We start from the raw sequence: 18,148 nt of genomic DNA on the forward strand, positions 1-18,148 counted from the left end.
TATATATATATACATATGTATATACATATACACGGAAAAATCACACTATCCTCAAATTTTACCGGTTGGTGACCCCAAATTTTTTTAATGATAAACCTATATTAGTATTTTTTCAAAACTCGGAAACTAAAAATTTTGCCTCCTTCAAACTCTACGCCTACCCAATGATACACCACTTTTGGCCCCTTGTGAAGAGGTAGCAAACAACGATGTTGGCAAAAGGACACTGACTACTATAAGTCCTACTGTCAACACGGTAGTAGTTCAATGGATAGAGCAATCCCCAAGTTGTGTATTCCAATCATGCTGGCTATTATGGGACGTCCTTGTAACTTGCCAGATGGTGGGTGTGTGTTTTGTGACCAATATATTCGGGTTGTAATATAAAAATAGTAGATTAGTCACGAAATATTCGGGTTGTAATATAAAAATAGTAGATTAGTCACGAAACTTTTAAAAACTATAAGTTCAACCAGCTACAAGTTAAGTTTTAAGAAAAAAAGTATTTTTCTAACTCTCCCAATTATGATTGTAGTGTTTGAAGTGAACATTACAACCAATCCTAAGAATTGATGTTAATGCTCGCTTTAAACACCATAATCATATATTGCATGGCAGCCTTTCATATGATAGATGTCATTGACTTTAAATGATGCTACAGTTGCTAGACTAGGTTTTGATATTCACGGTTACTAGTAGCAATGCTCGTACTCTTTTTGTCTTCTTTAGTCTTTACACTAATCATTCTACTCTTTGGAAAATCTAGGAATGTTTTGTTGGTAGCATATAAATGAGGCTAGCTTAGAGTCCATCCTCATACAATGACACATCAAAAGGTAGAAGGGACTAAGGCTTCTTGCATCACCTCGCATCATGCCCATGGATAGCAGTTCGCTACCTCTTCCCAAAGTCCTCCACAAGAAGAAGTGAAGGAGTTCTAGAGGTTGTGAGAGGATACCCCCAACATTTCTACCTCGTGGAGGATGAAATTCTGCCAATTTTTATAGCCATTCGAATATTTAACTTGTTTACTTTTCAATGGCCTCTCCTCAAAATTGTCTCCTCCTCTGTGCTTGGACAAATTAAATAAATTCAGATTCTTGAAGAACTTTCCTCATCATGTTTTATGTTGCGATGGCAACATCCTTACTTCTTGATATACTCTTTACACAAAGAGAGGTGGGAGGAGGTAACCAAGAGATTATAGCAACACCCTTATGGGGACAAACTTTAAAAACCTTCAAACCTTCATGAACATTAAAGATATTGGTTGTCAGCTAAAGTTTGAAAGCCTTAGCGGACACAAAAAGTGTTTGCTTTATTAGGGGTGGAGTAAATTACAATGAAAGCAAGGCAATACACCAACTAGAAAAGCCATCTAGCTGGAAGCAATTGGAAATTTCATGAGGAACCTAGAAACCCAGGCAAGGAAAAGGTTTCAAGGTTCTCACAAAGCTTATACACTCTCTAAGCATGTTTGGCTCATTGCACTTTTCCTTCTTAACCCACTTGTGTTATTTGATAAGTGTTCTCACTTTCTACTTAACCCTACAAGTAACATAATCCTTACTTAATCCACAATACATGCCACCTTCACCGTAGTACAACATTGCATTGCTCAATCTACAATGAAGTAGTTATTTAAGTTTTTTACACTCAATTTCATATTAGTTTATCTAATTTTATTGCCCATAGAAAGATTGTATATTCTTTTTTTTTTCTCAGTTATTCTTCAAACTGAGTTTTTGTTGCCAATTATACATGTAACCCTCATTTCCACATTATTTTTCAGAATACTTATTACCTACAAAATACTCTTCATCTACCTACAAAGTCCTCCACAAGAGGAAGTGAAGGAGTTCTAGAGGTTGTGAGAGGATACCCCCAACATTTCTACCTCGTGGATGAAATTCTGCCAATTTTTATAGCCATTCGAATATTTAACTTGTTTACTTTTCAATGGCCTCTCCTCAAAATTGTCTCCTCCTCTCTGCTTGGACAAATTAAATAAATTCAGATTCTTGAAGAACTTTCCTCATCATGTTTTATGTTGCGATGGCAACATCCTTACTTCTTGATATACTCTTTACACAAAGAGAGGTGGGAGGAGGTAACCAAGAGATTATAGCAACACCCTTATATGGGGACAAACTTTAAAAACCTTCAAACCTTCATGAACATTAAAGATATTGGTTGTCAGCTAAAGTTTGGAAGCCTTAGCGGACACAAAAAGTGTTTGCTTTATTAGGGGGTGGAGTAAATTACAATGAAAGCAAGGCAATACACCAACTAGAAAAGCCATCTAGCTGGAAGCAATTGGAAATTTCATGAGGAGCCTAGAAAACCAGGCAAGGAAAAGGTTTCAAGGTTCTCACAAAGCTTATACACTCTCTAAGCATGTTTGGCTCGTTGCACTTTTCCTTCTTAAATCACTTGTGTTATTTGATAAGTGTTCTCACTTTCTACTTAACCCTACGATTAACATAATCCTTACTTAATCCACAATACATGCCACCTTCACTGTAGTACAACATTGCATTGCTCAATCTACAATGAAGTAGTTATTTAAGTTTTTTTACACTCAATTTCATATTAGTCTATCTAATTTTATTGCCCATAGAAAGATTGTATATTCTTTTTTTTTCTCAGTTATTCTTCAAACTGAGTTTTTGTTGCCAATTATACGTGTAACCCTGATTTCTACATTTAATTTTTTAGACTTCTTATTACCTACAAAATACTCTTCATCAACCTACGTATAATACTCATTTTTTTTTCTCATTAAACTTCTTCATCTTTTATATTTTTGAATACTTATGTTTTAAAATTGCATATATCAAACATAGTTACTATTATTTATGTAATCTTATTCACATACTAAGTTTTCAAACTTTGCTTTCCACATGTACCTACTATATAGACATCCTCCTTATCTCAAGAAGAAATTTGGGTGTGGGATGGGATACCCACTCACCAATTTTGACCTTGAAAGAAAAGTATGCCCCTTACCTACAGTGTTGCACCTAATGGTGTCTTTTAGAAAGAATTATTGTACAAAAGAAATACAGATTGGTTTTAAGAAATTAAAATATATTTTGGGTGTGCAAAGGAAGACACTTACTTGCCACCCACCAACTCACCCACCACGAAAGGTAAGTCATAGAGAGGAGGAGCAAGAGATTGAAAGATACTAACCAGAAAGACTTCTAATTCGTAGGGCTCCATGCCACACCTAAGAGTCGAAACGTAGACGATGGCTAAGAATCATGCTTAACCACCGGTACCTAACTACCCTCTCTTATGCCTCCTTCAATTATTTCAATGCTTAATATTATCTAGTATATTTGATTTAGAATAATTTTCCACATAAACATTCCATGCTTTGAAATGAGTTATTAGACCACCCATGGCTGAATTCTTCTATCATTTTTGGGCACAATTCCTAGATGCTTTAAACAATGCTTTATGGTGGTGATTATTATTATTTTAATTGAGTTATCAAACCTCCAATTGCTGAATTTCCCTTGGCTGATTTTATTTTAATTTTCCTATCGAAATTTGGGCACAGGTTGCTCTACATTTCTCCAACGGTTTGGTGATGTTTTGCAAAATTTGAGTTTTTCTTTCCCCTTAAAATTTTCTCGTTCATTATATTTTGGGGGAGATTTTCCAATTTTCTTGAGAAAAAAGAAAATTCCCCCTCCTCTTTTTTTTTTTTGGGGGGGGGGGGGGGGGTGTGGTATTATGCACGGATTTCAAATTATTTCAATTATATTCCGAAGGGCTCCTTTTACACTCACTGTCTTTCGCACACACACACTCACTTACCAGTCCTGCGCGTGACTTAATTTTCTGTGCAGTTTTGACCCGGAACCACACCTCGTGTAACATTCCTGAATTTTTCATTAAGATCCTTGCATCTTTAATCACATACATAATTCGCATTATGATATTAACTATGCAATTTCCAATTTCGCTAATTTTCTTTTCACATCCAACAGATCCAGTCCTTGAGACTCTTGATTTCTATTTTTCTTTGTTTTTTTTTTTGGCTTCAATTAATAATTTGCTCAAGACGCCTGCGCTCAATAGCATCATCAAGGTATCTGCGGCCCTTTTTGCTTCCCATTAATTAGCTAATAATGTCTTGTAGAACAGACACAAAGCCTAAGCCTTATAATATATTAATGTATTGCATTAACTCTAATGTATTAATAGCCTTCTAATGATCAACGGGAATCAATTTACGACGTGCAAGGTGTTCACGTCTATAGAAGGAAAATCCAATTCATTATTCATCTCTATAGAAAGAGAATTTCATTTTGTTATTCGTAGACATTGTTGTTTTCTAATTTCCAAGCGATATATTTGTCATTGTCCAGGAGATCGACCAGTCAATAATCTTATCCTTAATACCAATAATAATTAATCTAAAGTTTCTGCCATTTTTGATAATTTCAACTTTCTCAAGTTTCCAATGTTTCTAGAACATTGTAGGCAAAGAACGGTCTATGGACCTTTTTTCCCGCAATGCCTCGCTCTTTCTCTACATATATATATATATATATATATATATATATATATATATATATATATATATATATATGTATGTATAGAGGATGGCAACTTAAAATCTCCACACAGACCAAGGTAGATTAATGCATCTAACGAGCAAGATTAATATTTTAATCGTTCTTCGTTGCAAGGTTTAATAATCATATGCTTGGTTTATACATATTTTGCAGGCGGATTTTAAGTTGCCATACTCTATACATACATATATATATATATGTATGTATAGAGTATGGCAACTTAAAATCTCCACACAGACCAAGGTAGATTAATGCATCTAACGAGCAAGATTAATATTTTAATCGTTCTTCGTAGCAAGGTTTGATAATCATATGCTTGGTTTATACATATTTTTTGCAGGCGGATTATCTTTCCGCAATGCCTCGCTCTTTCTCTACATATATATATATATATATGTATGTATATATATATATCTGCGGCCCTTTTTGCTTCCCATTAATTAGCTGCTAATGTCTTGTAGAACAGACACAAAGCAAGCCGTATAATATATTAATGTATTGCATTAACTCTAATGTATTGCCTTCTAATGATCAACGGGAATCAATTTAGGATGTGCAAGGTGTTCACGTCTATAGAAGGAAAATCCAATTCATTATTCATCTCTATAGAAAGAGAATTTCATTTTGTTATTCTTAGACATTGTTGTTTTCTAATTTCCAAGCGATATATATTTGTCATTGTCCAGGAGATCGACCAGTCAATAATCTTATCCTTAATACCAATAATTAATCTAAAGTTTCTGCCATTTTTGATAATTTCAACTTTCTCAAGTTTCCAATGTTTCTAGAACATCGTAGACAAAGAACGGTCTATGGACCTTTTTTTCCGCAATGCCTCGCTCTTTCTCTACATATATATATATATATGTATGTATAGAAACTTAAAATCTCCACACAGACCAAGGTAGATTAATGCATCTAACGAGCAAGATTAATATTTTAATCGTTCTTCGTATAGCAAGGTTTAATAATCATATGCTTGGTTTATACATATTTTTTGCAGGCGGATTATTATCTTTCAAATTTTTTTGGGGTTTGAACTGAGCCAATATGAAGGTTACTATTCGCCGTGCTAATTTGGTTCCACCAGCTGAAGAGACGCCAAAGAGGGTGTTGTGGAACTCTAATGTGGATTTGGTGATACCTAGGATACACACGCCTAGTGTGTATTTTTACAAGCCAAGTAAGAGCCACGATTTCTTCTCATACGAGGTTTTGGAGAAGGCCTTAGCAAAGGCTCTGGTGCCTTTCTATCCAATGGCTGGGAGGCTTCAAAAGGATGAAAATGGGCGCATTGAGATCAACTGCAATGGAGATGGTGTTCTCCTTGTTGAGGCTGTAGTGGATGCTACTGTTGATGACTTTGGGGACTTTGCCCCCACCCTCATCCTCAAACAACTTGTCCCCAAAGTCACCTACACTGAAGATGTCTCCACCTACCCTCTGCTTGTTCTACAGGTAACTTCACTCTTGCTTCTGTTTCTCACTTCTTCTCTCTCTCTCTCTCTCTCTCTCTCTCTCTCTCTCTCTCTCTCACACACACACACACACACACACATTAATTCCATCTTATTAATTTCACTTGTGTTGCCCTCTACATTCAGCAAATAGTTTTTGTGCTTTTGTGTTTTGTGCACCATACACTTATCGCCACCACCAATAAGAGTTTGTATGGCGCCTATTTTTTTAAATCCTTAAATTCCATTTACTTAAAAGAAATGCTAATCATACCCTATTTTGTTGAATCCTTCTATTCCACATACTTAAGAAATGCTAATCATTGTGGAGACTCTTGAGACATAAAGTGTGTAAAAAAATGATAAATCAATAGATTAGTTGGGTTTCGTTTCAATGTATAATAAGCATACATTGAACAAATGCTTTTTAAAGCAATCCCCTTGTAGCTCACTTTTGTACCGATGGATTATTCCACCTTCCCAACAAGCAATCCCCGTGTAGCTCACTTTTGTACCGATGGAATATTCCACTTTCCCAACACAAAGTTTTGAACGACAATAAATTGCATACTTTATTTTATAATACGCATCTCTTTCTTCGCATCATGACGTGGACAAGTTCCATCGGTGTCAAGGTTCGAACTTTGGGTCGCAAGATGAACGTTCTATATAACACCATATGCACATGAAACATAAATGATTAATTTTTTGAGATTTTTGTGCATCTATTATGACATTTATTACTACAAATGTGCATTTACTCTTTTCTTTCTTTCTTTCTTTCTTATAATCTCTTCTTATGTGATAGGCTCATGTGAGTGAGTTGATGTTGTGCAGGTGACATTCTTTACATGTGGGGGCGTCTCACTAGGGGTGGGCATGCAGCACCATGCAGCGGATGGCATGTCAGGCATACACTTCATCAACACATGGGCTAGTATGGCAAGGGGCATGGACATCAAGGTGACCACATTCATAGACAGGACCCTCCTTAGGGCAAGGGACCCACCCACCCCAAAATTCTCCCACATCGAGTATCAACCCCCTCCCCCATTGTTGCCAACACCACCCAAGATTAAGGCAGCTCACAATGGGCATACATTAAACACTATTCCTACTCAAAATGGATCCACTAATCAGGATGACTCATCACCCACCACTAAACAACACGTTGAGAATGTTGCCACGCCAGCCATTCTTCACCTTACCAAGGAGCAAGTGTTGGCGTTGCGAGCCAAGGCGATTGATCCCCACACGAAGGCCACGTACAGCACGTACGAGGCGGTGTCGGCACACGTGTGGAGGTGTGTGTCAAAAGCAAGAAATCTATGCAGGGAGCAGGCAACGAAGCTGTACATTGCGACGGATGGGAGGGCACGGCTGAAGCCAGCACTGCCGGAGGGCTACTTCGGGAACGTGATATTCACGGCAACGCCTGTGGCGGCGGCGGGGGATTTGATTGGGGAGCCCTTGTATTATGGCGCCAACACGATCAGGGAAGCCTCGGCAAGGATGGACGACGAGTATTTGAGGTCGGCCTTGGACTACCTGCAGCTGCAGCCAGATCTAGGCGCCCTTGTCAGGGGCGCCCACACATTTCGGACGCCCAACTTGGGGATCACCAGCTGGACCCGCCTGCCCATCTACGACGCAGACTTTGGGTGGGGCCGCCCCACCTTCATGGGCCCCGCCGGCATCCCCTATGAAGGTCTCGCCTACCTCTTGCCTAGCCCCTCTCGTGATGGTGGCGTCAGTGTCTCCCTTGCCCTCTCCTCCCACCACATGCCAGCCTTTGAACAGCTCTTCTATGAGTTCTAGCCCTACTCTACTTGGCCCTTCGCATCTTTGGTAAACCTCTTGGTGGTCTTCATCATCTAATCCACCATGTAATTTTCCATCTTTTTTATGCCACTATATATCCACTACCTATATAGTTTTAATAGCACCTTTTTAATCCCCCAACATAAACTTTTTCAAGTAGTTCATTAAGGGGCAAAACTACCCTTCATGGGCTCAACATCTGGGGCATCCTTCTGGATCTAACCTATCTACCTTATGATTATCCACCTTTTATGCACTACCTAGTTCGTACAAATTCCATATATTTTGTTCGCACTTGTTTAATCTCCCCACCTCCCAAAAGACTTTCTAAAGTAGTTCATCAAGGGACAAAAATGTATGCTTTTTATTACTTTAAAAAAAACTAGTAAAGTGGAGTTTTTTAAATTACTTTTTGCTTTATTACTTATAGTGGACATCTCACATTATTGTGGCTAATGGAGATCATGATGATGCTATGATTTAGTGAACTATTTTCTAAGGTTAAAGTATAGCATTTTAATCAATGAGCTATTTTCTTACAACCCAACGATGTTGGACCACATTCGTTCTTGTCAAGGTTTAGGAGCAGAATATAAAGATTACAACAGCCATTGTGTAGTACTTGAAAGATTAAATTAGAAGTTGGGATTATGGTTGTTTTTTAATTTGTATTTTGAGATTTTCTTTTATCTAGCACAAGCTTGGTGGTCAAGTGTTCTAAACATTTATTTGCACCAAGTCCAAGTGGAATCATTAAACGAAGGGCACGAATCAATGCAAAGTGCATCGCATGCTTTTAAGACTAGTGATAGCGCACACCTCACTCCTCTTTTGATGGTATTTCTATCAACACTGGTTTAGAATCAAGTGTAGCTATTTTATAAATTTATGTTCATATAATCCCAATTGCAATAAACCTTCATCCACTTGGAAGGAGAAACGGTTTGGTTTCATCACCAAACAGTTCTTTTCTATATTGCCAATGAAACTGTCACGCTTAGCTTGTTGTCAGTGCGATTCTATCTGTCATTATGTACTACATCTTGTGGTTGATTTTGATAAGGGCTAACTATCATTGTTGGTACTCATTTTTTAGGTGAAACACTTTGTAATGCCAATTGATCAATTATGAAAACTGATCAATTGTGGTTACATAATCAACATGATATATGAATAAAAGCCAATTCTTAGAGGGTTGTTGGAGGAGGAGTGGTGTAGTGGACACGTGCGAGGAGGAGTGGTGTAGTGGAGTTGTGCTAGATCTTATCTCACGCGTGCGATTACATGCATCCCGTACATCGACGGGTGGTCGACGAGACAGGGCTTGCATGGAAGGGTCATCCCAGAATGTGGCACCAAGATGGGGTGGAGGGTTCGAGCGGATGGGGGGATTGGGAACCTAATGTTGAGAAAGAGATCAAGCGACACAGAGAGGAGGCGGAGGTCGAGTTTTCTAGGAAGAAGTGTGTGCTCGATTGGCTAAACGATAGACTTTGTTCTCAATCGAAGGAGAAGGTATGTTTGAAGCTTAATCAAGAGCTAGTCAGAAGTCAAGTGGGGCTCTTTTCCATCTGTAGCATCTTTGTTTTTTGTCCTGGTAGACCCCCGTCTAAGGCAGAGTTGGGAAAGTGGCTTCAAGAAAGCGTACTGCATGAAAATGTCATCTCCAAGGTGTTTACCTAGGTAAAGGCTTTTTCAATGTCCTTTTTGTCAAAGGTTAGTCTGTGATAGAGTTATTTGCCAAAGGTCCTCTATTTTTGAGCCGACATCTTGTGCATGTGTTCCCCTTCGACCCCCTTTTTGATGTTAACAAGAGTATCCAGAATGCATGTCCTGTTTGGGTTGAAGTGGTTGGCCTCCCCCTGGCTGAGACCGGCTTTACGGGATATTACTTACTCTCTTGGTCCTATGCTATATATTCCAAATGATGCTAGCAGTGTCTACATTTCTTGGAATACCTCCAAAGAAACGCCAAAATCCTTAGATGTGGACTTGGGCCATTGGGGTATTATGGAGTTAGGCTTGAAATTTGGAGCCTTTCTTGGAGCGTGTTTCAAATGCAGTGGCTTTGGCGCCACATTGCCAAAAATTATCATGAACAGCCAATAGCAAAAGAGGAGGGGGAAAAGGACGGTGAAAAAAATGGAGTGCGAAAATCTACTCCTTTAGTTGGGAGCCAGAAGAAGGAGGAGAAGGGAAAGGAAATGATGAAGGAGACTGGTGAGGGTAGCCAGAAGGGAGAGTGGGTTAGGGTAAAAGGGAAATCTAGTGTTAGGCAAGCTAAGATAGAAACCAAGAAGAATCAGGGTAATTAGGGTAATCAAGGGGTTGAAGGTAATTAGGGGTTTAAGGTATTAATTAGGGGGTTGAAGGTATTAAACCTATTTCTCAAGGAAGCCAAGAAGCCAAGAAGAATCAAGGTAATCAGGGGGTTGAAGGTATTAAACCTATTTCTAGGGTAATCAGGGTAATTACGGGGTTGAAGGTTATCAGGGTAATCAGGTAATCGAGGTAATCAGGGGGTTGAAGGTATTAAACCTATTTCTCAAGGAGGCCAAGAAGCCAAGAAGAATCAGGGTGTTGAATATTAAACCTATTTCTCAAGGAAGTCTAAGCCTTGTTCTGAACTCAAACCCTTTCAGCCCACTTAAAGAATGTGATAGTTGCCCTTCTTTTGAACAAAGGTTTGATGCTAGAGTTGAGGAGGCATGGAAGGAAATTCAGAAAGAGCTGACTATGGAGGAGGAAGAAGTTGAAATGATCCTGGAAACTGTTCCTTTATGAAGAAAGATTATGTGTTTTTCGGTTGTACGTGGAACTATACGTGGAATGTAAAAGGGTAAAAGGACAAAAAAAAGAATTCTTCTTTTTTGGGGGCTAGTGACACTTTGGGGCTATTCGGTGTTTGCCATACAAGAACATAATCTTTTTGGTAAAATCTCTAGAAAGGATAGATTCAAAGACTGGATGATTATGTATGGAGGTGTGAATTCAAGCTATAGTGGAGTGATGACCCTAGTTAAGAGTGAATTGTCCCTTAGTATTATTGCCAACCATCCTAATGGTAGGATTTTGGTAGGAGAAATCTTAGTGAGAGGGGAAATAATTTGGATCATTAATATCTATGGGGCCCACAACCACAAAATCAGGAGTGATATTATGTGGAATTGGATTGCCAGTCTGGATATTCAAGTCTGAGTATGTGGAATTGGATTGCCAGTGTGAATATTCAAGCCCCATGTATTATCTTGGGGGATTTTAACATGGTAGAGAAAGTTGTGGATAGATGTGGTGGAAGCATTATTTTAATAGGTAAGGAAAAAGGAAAATGGGATAAGTTAAGAAGAGATCTGGGGATCATTAATAGTTGGTAGCTAGGGGACTGGAGGGACAAATCGGGACACCCTTATTTTAGTTTAAAATATATATCCTCTTCTTTTGGAATTGATAGGATTTTCTTTACTCAACAAGCTACTTGGGTTCCACACACACTGAGAGTCTCTATTGAATGTAACTCTGCTCTTTCTGACCATATGCCTTTGAATTGGTGTTGGATGTAAGAGATGGGGATGAGCTTGACTTCTCTCACTACCCCACAAGGAAACTAAGAGTCAATAATCTACTTAAGGATGATCTTTTTGCGGAGTACACTAAAGAAGCAATTAGTAAGTCGAGAAGGAGAGGGTGTGAAGATGGTGCATGGAGGCAATTTGCCAATGAGATGATGCAAGGAATTATTAGGGCTGTGGGTAAATTGAGGGCAGAGGAAAAGAAATGCAAAGGAATTGGGCTCTACAGTTAGAGAAAATTTAGATTAAAAGACAAACAAGTGGGTTGAATGTTGAGGAAACTAACTTGTACTTTAAATGCCAAGCTGGCATTAAGGATGAAGATGAAAAATGTGCTAGAGAGGAGGAAAAATGGTATAAATAGAAATTTTTCAACAACAAAAGGAAACCTGAGAGTAGTCTGTTCAAACTTTCCAAAGGGAGGGACAATAAAGAGGTAATAGGAAATATCATAGATGAAGATGGACTTCCTTTAAGGGATATGAACATTTTGGCCGAGAAATGGGTAAGTTCTTTGGATCTACCCTTAGCTTGAAGGAGGATTGTTCTTTGAGGAGGTTTCAAGCTGAAAATAGATTGTTGGCACTAATCAATCAGAAGGTGGACCCTAACAAACCTAAAGGAATGTGGATGTTGAGGAGTGTTGGGTTGCCTTGCTGAAGCTGGGGAGAGACAAAGTTCCAAGATGGGATGGGTTATCTACTAAATTCTTCATTGCCTTTTGGCCTTCCTTAAAAGATATTTTGGGGGAAATCTATAGGAAAGCTTTTAACACTGGTAACATGCACATGGATTTTAAAGAAGGGTTGGTGAAACCGATTCCAAAACAAAATTCTTGTAATAGGTTTGGTCACTGGAGACCTATTACCTTGCTTACTGTGATCTACAAAACCTTGGCTAAAGTGATTGCCCTCAGAATTACCCTTGTCTTTCAGGAAGTAGTATCCAAAAAACAAAATGGCTTTATTAAGGGCAGGTCAATTTATGACAACATCTTTGTTGCCTTGCTAGGAAGAGATGTGGCTATTAACACTCAACAAAAATGCATTATGCTACAACTTGATTTAGAAAAAGCCTATGACAGAGTCATTGGTCCTTTGTTTTTCAAGAATCATGGAAAAACTTGGGTTTGGGACAAAAATGGCAGCTTGTATTAACACTCTGTCGTCCTGGGGTGGAGTTTCTAATGTGCTATTGAATTGAAGAATTGTAGGAGAGTTTGAGATTAATAGATCTATTAGACAAGGCTGTCCTCTGGCCCCTCTCTTATTTGCCATTGCTTCTCACCCCCTTGTGGAGTCACTTGAGAATGCTTGTAGAGTTAGGAGAATCATTGGTCTAAAACTGAAATATAGTGATTAATTGATTATACAGTGTTTTGCTCTGATGACTCTTTGCTCTTTCTAAAAGCTGAGAATAACAATGTTAGAGTTACTTTAGATCTAGTACATGAATTTGCTAATGCTTCTGGTTCTAAGTGCAACATACAAAAATCCATAATTATCAGCCTAACAGAAGATAATGACTTTAATATGCAGAGATGGGGATGTGAGGTGGTGCAAAATTGTTAGGTTACTTGGCATCCCATTTGGGCTTGGCATTACTAATAAATAGATGACTGATTGGGCAATAGTAAATATATTTTTGGAGAAGTTAAGGAAATGGGAGGGCATTAGAGTTCCATTTCATAACAGAATTGATATTTGCAATGCAATCTTGAATGCATACATAATGTTCCTTTTCCTAGTAATGGAATTTGGTAAGTGCCATTGGAAAAAAATGATTGGGCCTATCAGAGATTTCTTATGGAAAAATGGCAGAGTAACTAGTAAAGTCCCAGCCTGGTTGGCATGGGACAAGGTGACTATCCCAAAGGAGGAGGGCGGTATTGGTATTCTTCATATGCCTACTCATTCTATTGCAAAGAGTTCCTTGATGTTACCTAAATGCCTAATTCAGAATGATTCTTGGGCCCTTATGGTAGGGGAAATTGTTGATGCTTCTGAGGTGCATGCAAAAGGCAAATGGTTGGATTTGGGATGGAAAGATAAACTATTCTCTTTTGCTCCTATCAAAGTCACCATCTTAGCATTTTCCAAGTTACTTTGCAAAATATGGAAAGAGTGCCTGGGCTTCATGTCTTGGGATGGGGGGTGCAGAGCTACTGGTTGGGAACTCTATGCTCAGCTTGGGGATATGGTGGACACATAAATTCAACCCCCTTTGGCCCTCCTTGACACTTCTTGAGCTAAAAAGTTAAATAATAAAGTCCTAAGGCATCTGAATGACTGTTCAGACTGGGTGGATGTTGGTTGGGTGGAAAGACTTGAAGCATATAACTTGGGAATTTCATTTATCATGTAGAGATATATATATATATATATATATATATATATATATATATATATATATATGTTGATTCAGGCCTTTGCTTTGTTCCAAAAGGGGTGGTGTTCCATTGCAGTTGATGAATCCACTTTGATTAAAGATTGGACTTGGAATAATAGTGTTAAGATAGTCAATGGCAAAACCAGAGAACTCTACTCTATGATGAGATGTGGGGATGCCAATGTGAATTATTGCAACAATATTTGGAGAGTGAGCTGGAGCTTTGCCTCATGGAAAAAAAGATGGAAACAGCTTTGGGAAAGTCAGGTTCCTAAGAGGTTTCAAGTTTTTATGTGGAAGGTTGGTATGTGGGCCCTCCCCATTGGCTCTAAACTGAAAAGATGCAGGGGGGAAGAGAGCTTGAGCTCTTGCAAGCACACACACACACACAAAACCCTAATAGAGAACACACAAGGTGAGAGGCTGAAAGTCTTCTTCTTCTTCACTCAACACTCAACACACCATATACAAGATAAGAGTACACAATATGAAAGGTACTCAACCAATACATACACGGGTTCTCTATAGTGTGAACCCAACTAAATGAGCTGGCGCTATAACTATGCCAGTCTCTAGAATGGCTGTCACACAGCCTGTCATCCCACTTGCCGCATATCACCCAAGATCTCACCAACCATGCCAGTGGTGTAAGTGTGGGGCCTATCCCCTAGGCAGGTCATCAGTGTCCACCGCCTCACTAGACGAGCTCGATATCTCAAAATAAACTGCAAAGTAAAAAGATCTCTAGTGGAGTTTTCCCCAGATGCAGATCCTGTTTAGAGGATGGAAAGCATGCTTTCTAGGAATGCCCAGCGGGGGCCTGGACTAGGATTACCAAATGGGTGGAGAAGGGGCTGGGCATTCAAGTTTACTGGGGTGAATGGATTTTGGGTAAATGGTTTGTCAATGATGAACATGTAGGGACATTATTTAACATTATCAGAGCTTGTGTTTTGTGGAAAATTTGGTGTACTAGGAATGCCATTGTTTTTCAGAAGGTCTCATTCATTGGTATTGAAGCTTCAGATGTAATGCATGAATGTATCTGCATGTGCTGGTCTATATGTAATATATGAACAAGATGAGATGTGCTGAGCTAGAGTGTCTGTTAACTGAAGTTGCAGAGGAACATCACCTGACTTATGCTGTGCTCTGGTTGTGGCTTCAGATATACTGGAAGAAGGTTCCTAACCTCTGGTTTACGGTTTCAGGTTAGAAGGTATGAAGATTTGAAAAGAAGATTGCTGAGGTTTGGACACCTAGAACTAAAAGGTGGTACCTTAAGGAGAAATAGGTGGACCATACTTTTGTTGCTTTTATAGAGAGAATCCTATGGGCACTAGACCCACAGTGAAGATATGGTCAAAGAAAGGGGGAAAGCTGGAAAAATAGTCCCCTAGAGGGTGCACTACAGAAGCTATGATGGAATCTTGCATTATTCTTGGTTATCAAGTCTCTTGGGAGCACTCCAGTTTCTTGTTAGAGGAGGAGAGATGGAATTTGTTGTGTAAACTTTTAAATGAAGTAAAATGTGAAGTGTAGGGGACTGTAGGAGCATCACTGAATAATCTTTTGTCATGTAGTGTATTTGGGCCTTTTCTACTTATATATATAAATAATTATTATTGTTCAAAAAAAAAAGCTAATTCTTAGATATGTAGAGGCCTTTGGCTTTGGATTATGTAGGTAATTATCATGAATAAAAGCTAATTAGTAGATATGTAGAGGCATTTATCTTTGGATTATGTAGGTGATTGTCATTCTATTGCGCTTCTAAGTTCTAGAAGCTTGCTAGCACCATGTATCGGTTTCCATCAATCTCTTTCACACTACTACATATAAGAAGCTTTATATATGCGTTACCTTTTTATTCCCCATCAATTAGAAAACTGCTTTCTTAGATAATAAATTCTTTGCTTTGGTCCTAGTAAATACTTTACATTAGCATCACTATTGGCAATCATGATAACTATCCTTAGACAAACGATTTTAGAAGCTTTGTGTACCAATTTAATGACATTTTCGTTACACTGTAGTAATTAGGATTACCAAATGTATAGGTGTAGCACATTTAGACACTTTCATTCCAAGCACATAAATATATTTTCTTATTATTCATAGAAGCATTGAATATAAACTAACTCAAATGAAAGCATGCTATTCTATTTTCTAGATTCTTTGCATGAAATTACATAAGCCTAAAGAAACATAATTTGACAAGGTAACCCAATAGTACATCTTAGTCAAAACCAGGTAACCCTAAAGCACACTCCATGTCCAGAGTTCTTCATATAACACACTCCCATTCATAATTATACATTCTTAGTCAACCAGTTAACCCTAAAACACACCATAGATCTTCACATAACATACTCCCATCCTTTATTATACGACATGGTAATTTCATCGTAAACATGGCAAGCTTATTATCACATAGATCTAATATGCATTAGAAAAGAGACCAATTAAACTACCAAAAAATGGAAGTTATGTATTAAGAATTGCTTTTACGTTGATGTTATGTATTAGGAATTTCCTCCCCCAAAAAGTTCTTCGATAAGGCCTTCAAAAAGTACCTACCACCAAATATCAAAGGTTTTTGTTTCACAGTTCACATCTAGACAACAAAAAATATCATCTCAAAAAAGTACCTACTTTATGGGGACCACCAAATATCAAAGGTTTTTGTTTCATAGTTCACATCTAGACAACAAAAAATATCATCTCAAAAAAGTATGCATCCCAGAAGTGACTATCATGTCAAAAAAGTATGCATTGGTATCCACTTGCATAATATCAAAAAAGTGACTATCATCCTCTCCTAATCCTTTGGGTTTACACTTCAAGATAATGAACACAAGGTAGCTACGAAATAGTGAGAGAAAGTAGTGACATAGTGGTGCAAGCAGTGATAGCTATGGCATCAATAGTGAGATACAACCATTTACACGTGGCTATAATCATGGCTATCAACATGGTTGTGCCACATGTACAACCACATAGATAGCCACGTTGTGATTGTAAAAAATAATTTGGATTCTCCCACTCAAGCCGCAACCGCAAACGCACTGCAGTACCTCCCATTGCATGACGCTATAAGAAAACATACTTTGATTAAAGGGATGGTTATCCATCGACCTATGTTCTCTAGGTAAGGAGCTTTGATGGCAATCTAGGCAGACTCTAGATGGAGGATGTTTTGCTTACAAGAGTGCTTGAACACAATGAACTGGGGATGACGACGAACTAAGGCTACCAAACTAGTCTAGATATAGTACCTAGGGTTTTCATGGATGAAAGTCAACCACGTCAGTAGAGCCAACCTAGAGTCGGCATGGACGAAGGTTGGCCACATCGACGACCAACTCACGCCTTGGTCCAAAATGACCAACTGACAATATCAATGGACTAGAATCATATTAGACTACAACAAAGTCTCACATGGACTTTGAGCAACTCCCACCATGTCTGAGACCGCTTGGACCCTCAACGAGCTGTGCAAAACATGCGTCTTAGGTTTGCTATCCACATTGGCACTCACTAATGTGGTCATATAGCCTGCACAAGCATGCATCCTACTTCACAAAGTGAGAAGTCTACATAGTTGTCTCCTAATCATCTAGCCACATTTGGCCAAATGTCTAAAAACTAGGAACTATAGGGTGTGCCTAAGTGCTGATTTACCACAATGGATACTCCTCATATAGGCGGCCTTCTCATATAGGGGGAATTACAAAATAGAGCATATTTTCACTCGCAGCAGTAAGGGTCAATCATTAAGTAGATCCTTTTCCAACAAGACCCAACTAACTTTCTCTTCCTTTATTGCCTTCATCTCCTTCCTTACTTGCTCTTCCATAAGCATATTGCTCTCTTCCACAAGCATAGTGCTCTCAATCACAAGGTATGTGTCTCCTCTCTTCTCTATGTTTTTCAATCAAAATGTTTGTATTTTCTATGTTCCCCACTATTCCTCCTCTCCAATCCCTCTCTCTATTGATTTTAATAGTCTTTTTTTGTGTGTTTAGTTTTGTGTTAACGTGAAGAATCTTTAGGTAAGATCCAATCCTAAACTCAATGTTTTTTTTAATGGTTTAATGATTTTGTTTCTATGTTTAGGCTTTAGGTGCTAGCATAAGAAAGCACCCAAAAACACGGCTACACAAACCTAGGAGCAAACTAAGAGATACTTATTCAAGAACCTAGGTGTTCATACTCATTATGGGAAATAACACAACATAAGCAATTATGACATGGCATGTTGGAATTGGCCATTATACAGTACCATTTTGCCACCTTAAGATTCAGTTATAAAGGCCTC

The 18,148-nt window shown here is 38.5% G+C and overlaps 1 protein-coding gene across 5 annotated transcripts; it reads left to right on the forward strand.

Annotated features, from left to right (window-relative positions):
* Positions 1–3,169: 3,169 nt before the first annotated feature.
* Positions 3,170–8,011, forward strand: LOC147632680 (shikimate O-hydroxycinnamoyltransferase-like). Of its 5 annotated transcripts, none has more exons than XM_086807481.1 (3): positions 3,170–3,280; positions 5,596–6,050; positions 6,887–8,011. In XM_086807481.1, the coding sequence occupies exons 2-3, from the start codon at positions 5,643–5,645 to the stop codon at positions 7,865–7,867; spliced, it is 1,389 nt and encodes a 462-aa protein (XP_086663607.1). In that variant the 5' UTR covers positions 3,170–3,280; positions 5,596–5,642; the 3' UTR covers positions 7,868–8,011. The 5 variants fall into 5 exon arrangements, with proteins under 5 accessions (XP_086663607.1, XP_086663606.1, XP_086663610.1 ...); XM_086807480.1 differs by lacking the exon at positions 3,170–3,280 and adding an exon at positions 3,768–4,102; XM_086807484.1 differs by lacking the exon at positions 3,170–3,280 and adding an exon at positions 4,601–4,650.
* The last annotated feature ends 10,137 nt before the right edge of the window (positions 8,012–18,148 follow it).

This window comes from Cibotium barometz, chromosome 13 (genome assembly GCF_041138505.1).
Source record: "Cibotium barometz isolate CiBa-2024 chromosome 13, ASM4113850v1, whole genome shotgun sequence".
Classification (NCBI taxonomy): domain Eukaryota; kingdom Viridiplantae; phylum Streptophyta; class Polypodiopsida; order Cyatheales; family Cibotiaceae; genus Cibotium; species Cibotium barometz.